Here is a 6,000-nt window from a genome sequence, read left to right on the forward strand (position 1 = left end):
GGCCAGTATGACTCAGTGATTGAGCATTTGATCTATGAACTAGAAGGTCATGGCTCAGTTCCTGGTCTGGGTCCATGCCTGGGGTTTTGGGCATGATCCCCAGTAGAGGGCATGCCGGAGACAGCCAATCAATGATTCTCTCTCATCATTGATGTTTCTATCTCTGTCACCATTCCTCTCTGAAATTAATTTAAAAATATACTTGTTAATGATGAGAGAAATGTTTGAGAGGACAAAGCAAATTAAAAGGTTTTTAAAAGTACAAAAGCAAATTTGGAGACAAGGGATTATTTTTTAAGTGTAAACAGGCTCCAGTCCGGAATCAAAAGTTCAGCATCTTATGCAGAAATAATAAGAATTCTTCAGTCTTGGGATTTCAGATGTCCTGAATATACGTTTTCATAGCATTTGGAATTTCTTACAGGATGCCCCCAGCAGAATTGTTTTAAGACAAAGCACAGAAAAGAATTCCTGCTCCACATCCATTAGGTCCCAGCGCTAATGCAACTCCTCTTAGACATTTGCAGAGATGTTCATAAATCTTTGAAGGATTCCAACTGCTGTCCCCACTCTCTGATCCCAAGCTTGACCCATTTTCTATCATTATAAATGTCAATCTTTTATTTCTGTTATTTCAGGTCTTTGACTTTTCTCTTACTGAAGAAGAAATGAAGAGCATCGAAGCCTTGAATAAAAATGTCCGCTTAGTGGATCTGCTCTTGTGAGTTCTGGGGGATTCTTAATCGGGTACCACCCAGTGTGGGATTAGATTGTTAAGTGTCACCAAGAGGGCTCTTATGAACCTGGACCTATATTCCCAGAAAGCACAAGGCTAAAGGCCACTGGGCAGCATATTCTGAATATTAAATTGGTCTGGGTAAATTACTAGTACATTCATTCTAGGAACTCCCTGCAAATCTACAAGTTTATTTAAAAGACGATTTCTGGCATTTACATCCCATCCCATGATAAGTTAAGGCATGGCAGGCTAAAGACCTTAAGAAGAATTTAGTCACAGTGTACAAATAATGAGATTCAAATTAATCCAATTGCATCACAATTATTCAGATACCAGTTTTATTTCTTTACAAAAATCAAAGGAATGCAGGAATTGGAGCAAAGTTATCAACAAAACACAATTCCTGGGTCAAAGACATGAGAATGTAGTAGAAAGAGCATCAAGTTGAGAGCCAAGAAACTAGTTTTATTCATGTTATTGACACTATTATAGATACCACTACCCCGCTTTACCCACCCAGTCCCAGACTGCCCCCGCCCTCTCTCTGGCCATCACCACACTGTTGTCTATATCCATGGGCTATGTATATATATTCTTTGACTAAACCCTTTACCTCAAGAAATTAGTTTTAGATGAATGCTCACCTATAAGATTTGAAGCTTCTAGCTCCATCATCTAGCTCCATCCATTCACAAATAAAATTCCTTCACTCCTTCAAATGTTGCCAAATTCAGCTAATTCATGAGGTAGCTCTTTATTCTCCAGATATTATGGGTCCTTGAAAATAAAAAGAGAATATACACACATATTGTATCATTCTTTATTAGTATTCCCAGTTCTTCAGATTACCTGGATGGTTATCTTTTTTTCCCCAATCCTCTCTTTAAGTGAGCATTGATAAATGCTCATTAAAATAGTTCCAATATTTTGGACACTTTGGGCCCCACTTTATTTCAAGAGTCAGAAACTGTTGTGACTGTTAATGTCAAATTTCTGAATCTATTTCTGAATAAATAAAACAGCTTGCTAATGTGAAGTTTCCAGGGGAAAAATTATCGACATCAAAAAGTACCACCTAATCTCAAGAATGAAAGAGTAAACAAAAACTTGGAAATTGCCGAGACCGGTTTGGCTCAATGGACAGAGCGTCAGCTTGAGGACTGAGGGGTCCCGGGTTCGATTCTGGTCAAGGGCATATACCTTGGTTACGGGCATATCCCCAGTGGGGGGTGTGCAAGAGGCAGCTGATCTATGACTCTCTCTCTCATCGATGTTTCTAACTCTCTCTCTCTCTCCCTTCCTCTCTGTACAAAATCAATAAAATATATTTTAATTATTTCTATTGAATAAATACCATTCAATTAAGAGATAGTAAAATGTAGTCAGTCCACAATGTACTGATTTCTTTTTCAGACAGTTAGTTGGTGATATTTTGTTTGACATTTGACATACTTAATATAGAGTTCTAGAAACACTGAAAAAGTAACTCATCATATCAGGAATAGAAAAATTATCAAGAAACAAAAATTAGGCATCATGAGTTAAAAAAAAAAAAAAAAAAAAGTATTATTTAAGCACTTTGGGCCATGATTTCTTTTTGTTTTTTATCCAGTTAATCCTTGACTAGATTTCACAGCCTTTTTCTCTTTTATGTTTTACTTTAATTTTTAATTAAATCTTTATTGTTAAAAATATTATATATGTCCCCTATCTTCCCCATTAACACCTTCCAGCCTGCCCTCAGGCCCCATCCCATCACTACTCTATTGTCTGTGTCCATGTACTAGTGTATTTTAATTGAAAGCTCATAGTACTTGTAGAGAACTGAGTCTTAGATGTGCTCCATCACAGGCAACACACACACACACACACACACACACACACACACACACTCCAATCCTTTTACACCATTGCTATTTAAGAGGTAGGTTCATCATCATCACTGTCATCATAATAGCAGAAACTTCCTTTGCTGGTCATCACCTTCTAGATCTCAAACTATCAACTCTCAGGAGGTCTAATTGGAAGGGTGAGGAAGCACTGTTCAGAGAAGAGGGTGACCTTGACTGGTGACAGCTGTGAAGAGAAGTCCTATGTTGCTCATTGACACAGGAGGCAGCCTCTATCAGGACAGCAGGAGGGAGGGAGGAGTTGGAAAGAGGCAGGCTTCCCTCACCTCCTGTGTTTTTGTTCTGAGCAAAATGTTGGTGTAGAAGCAGCCAGCCCCCTCCATGCCCAAACACACATGAAACCCAGGTGCTCTCCAGGGCTCCAGTAAAAGTGCTGGCTTAATGGAAAGTGGGAGGAGGCAGGTAAGAAACCTAAGGAATGATTCAGAGAGAGAGGGAGTGGTCGGTGAAATTGTCAGAAGATGCTAGTAACACATACAGCTGTGTGGCTTTGGAATGAAAGGTTTTCCCTTGTTTTGGCAGGTGGTCTGATCATCCTGAATACCCATTCCATGAAGAATACTGACTTCAGAGAGCTCTGCACGTGTGTGTGTACCACGGCCTTTGGCTGGTTGCTTCCCCCACATGAGGAAATGAAAAGGGTTTTACTTTCCTCAGATGAAGTGGTGATGGGCTTAACTTCTGTATAAGAGAAGTGACTTTGACTTAGGTATGTTGAAGGGGAAAAAAAATTTACATCTATTGAAATAATAGTTTGGAATTAAATAATTAAATTGTCAGGAAAGCCATAATGATTTGGTGATTGTGTGTCTCCATCATTTTTTATTCATTTTACCCAGCTTTAGGGATGGATAACTGCTAGTTTTCTCTTGCACACTTTAAAGGGCCTGGGCTTCAACATAACTGTTGATCCACACTTACTGCCCATCACTCCTGCTCCCATGTATCATACAACCAGCATTATGCAAAACAGCTTGAGGCTATCAACATACACAAATAAAAACCCTGTATTGTAAGACAGTCCAAAGATAACTATTTTAAAAGAAGGCTTTCAAAAATGTACTGAAAAAAGCTTTATAAAATTTTTAAAGTGTTACTGGGATAATTGTGTCAATTTCAATATAGCAAGTTCCAAAGATTATGGTAATTTTACTCTAAGTTTTTTGAAGTGAATAAGAATATTAGAATTCTGCAAGAGAAATATATCTGTTTTCAATTCAACTAAAGCAATATATTTTACTCATTCATTGGAATTCAATTCAATTGAAAAAACCTTGATCGAGTTCTTATTGCACATTTAGCACTGAGAAGAGAGGGAAGAAAAAAGGAGAACAGAGATGAAAAGAAAAGAATAGAAATTTGAGTCCTGATCTCTATTGTCAAATCACCTCAGAGTATTTTGAGGGATCTGGGGTGGGAGAGGAACCATACCTATCAAATCATTTTTAAAAATTGATTTCTGGAAAGGAAGGGAGAGGAGGGGAGAGAGAGAAACCTCAGTGTGAGGATGAAAGATTGATCAGCTGGCTCCCACATGTCCCCTAATTTGGGAAGGAGCTGCGACCCAAGCATGTGCCCTAACAGAGAACTGAACTGATGACCTCTTGCTCAAGGGACAAAGTTCAACCAACTGAGCCATACCAGCCAGGACTCAAACCATTTTTTAAAAACAGGCATTGGAAAAATATCCCCACCATTACTAAGGGGAAAAAAATATAAATTTCTAAAGATGGGAAGAGGGGAATCCTCAGTCATAACAGAGATGCTGGGGACAGAAAACAGGTAAATCAGGAAAGACTGAAGGTCTGATATGGGCTTCTGCATGTCACTTCTCCCTCCACTCTCAGTCCTCTCAAGCTTCCCATTTATTTTGAAGTGACTTGTATCCCCAAAAGTTATATATTGAAGTCTTAGCTCCCAGCACCTCACAATGTGACCTTATTTCAAAATAAGGTCACTGCAGATGATGAGGTTGCTAGGGTAGACCCTAATCCAATATGACTGTTATCCTTATTAAAAGGGGAAATTTGGACACAGATGCTCAAACAGGAAGAATTTGCAAATAAAGGTAGAGATCTGGATGATGATTTTACAATAAAGGAACCCCAGAAATTTACAGCAACCTACCAGAAACTCAGTAAAAGAAATGGACCAGATTCTCCCTCAGAGCCCTTAGAAAGAATCAACTCTGACAAACATCTGCCCTCAAGAGCTGTGAGATAATAATTTTTATTATGTATGGTTCAGTTGACCATCATCCTGTGCACCAAAAGATTGCCAGTTTGATTCCTGGTCAGGACACACGGTCAGGTTGTGGGCTCAATCCCCAGTCGGGGTGAGTGCAAGAGGCAACCGATCAATGCTCTCTCTCACCTTTATGTATCTCTCTCGCTCCCCATTTCTCTCTAAAAAATCAATAAAACGTATTTTAAAATAAATAAATTTCTGTTGTGTATGCCTCCAAATCTGTGGCACTTTATTACAGCAGCCCTAGCAAACTAACACCATTCCTCTGTCAAGATTTCCAGCCTCTCCAACTGAAGTCAGTGATAAAAATCACCTGACTTACTCAAAGCTTTGCTGAGCTCAGGCACTGCTGACCAATACTTTTGACCCTCCTGGGGACTTTTGTAATCCCAGAGATGTTTACTAACCCAAAGCAAATTCCAGTCTGATCAGAGGCCTCTGAAGTGCAGTGGAGTAGGATATGTCAATAGTGACATTAGCTGCCTGGAAAAGAAGAGGCCAAAAGCATATGGTGCTCATTGATCCACAAAAACACAGGGACGTGAGCAGCAAGGACTTCGAGCTGCAGCCCACAGAATGTTTCTTGATTTGCCTACTCCTGGCTGTTCTCCTAGGGCACCTCTCTTGGGCACTGTCTTCCATAGACAATGACACTGAGGACAGTGGAAGAGGCCATGAGAGGGACACAAACAATGATCCCATGCCTGCAGCCTTCAACACTTTGAGATGTGCACACCTTATGACCACAGTCCTGGGAATTAATAAAGGGTGAGCAAAATCACTTCTCAGGCTCGGTATTTCTCTGGAACCCCCTAGCAATTTCAGGCTTCTGCTGGTGCTTCCACTTCTGATAGTTGTAGATTCGTAACTACATCTGGATGCCTTGTGGAGCTCTGGTCCTTGAACTCTCCCTGGATCTGAACTGTAGACTTCACATTTCTACCTCCATGTATTGTAGAAATCCCCAAGTTCTCACTTCTCTTGATTGAGGCATGGGGTTGGGAGGAATAGATAATCACTTTTATTATAATCCCCTCATGGGCCCTTGGGTTTTAATCAGTTTGAGAGCTGAGACGCAGAGTATGGTGGCAGGGAATCGCAAAT

The 6,000-nt window shown here is 40.0% G+C and overlaps 1 protein-coding gene across 2 annotated transcripts in view; it reads left to right on the plus strand.

Moving 5' to 3' along the window:
* The window catches only part of LOC118713464 (aldo-keto reductase family 1 member D1), a 42,173-nt gene extending 38,803 nt beyond the window's left edge, over window positions 1–3,370 (plus strand). For both annotated transcript variants that reach the window (XM_036428065.2, XM_045577148.1), the window contains exons 8-9: window positions 639–721; window positions 3,172–3,370. In XM_036428065.2, the coding sequence (XP_036283958.1) occupies window positions 639–721; window positions 3,172–3,214 (126 nt within the window). In that variant the 3' untranslated portion in view covers window positions 3,215–3,370. The remainder of the gene's footprint in view (window positions 1–638; window positions 722–3,171) is intronic.
* The last annotated feature ends 2,630 nt before the right edge of the window (window positions 3,371–6,000 follow it).

Source organism: Pipistrellus kuhlii, unplaced genomic scaffold (genome assembly GCF_014108245.1).
Source record: "Pipistrellus kuhlii isolate mPipKuh1 unplaced genomic scaffold, mPipKuh1.p scaffold_m20_p_10, whole genome shotgun sequence".
NCBI lineage: Eukaryota > Metazoa > Chordata > Mammalia > Chiroptera > Vespertilionidae > Pipistrellus > Pipistrellus kuhlii.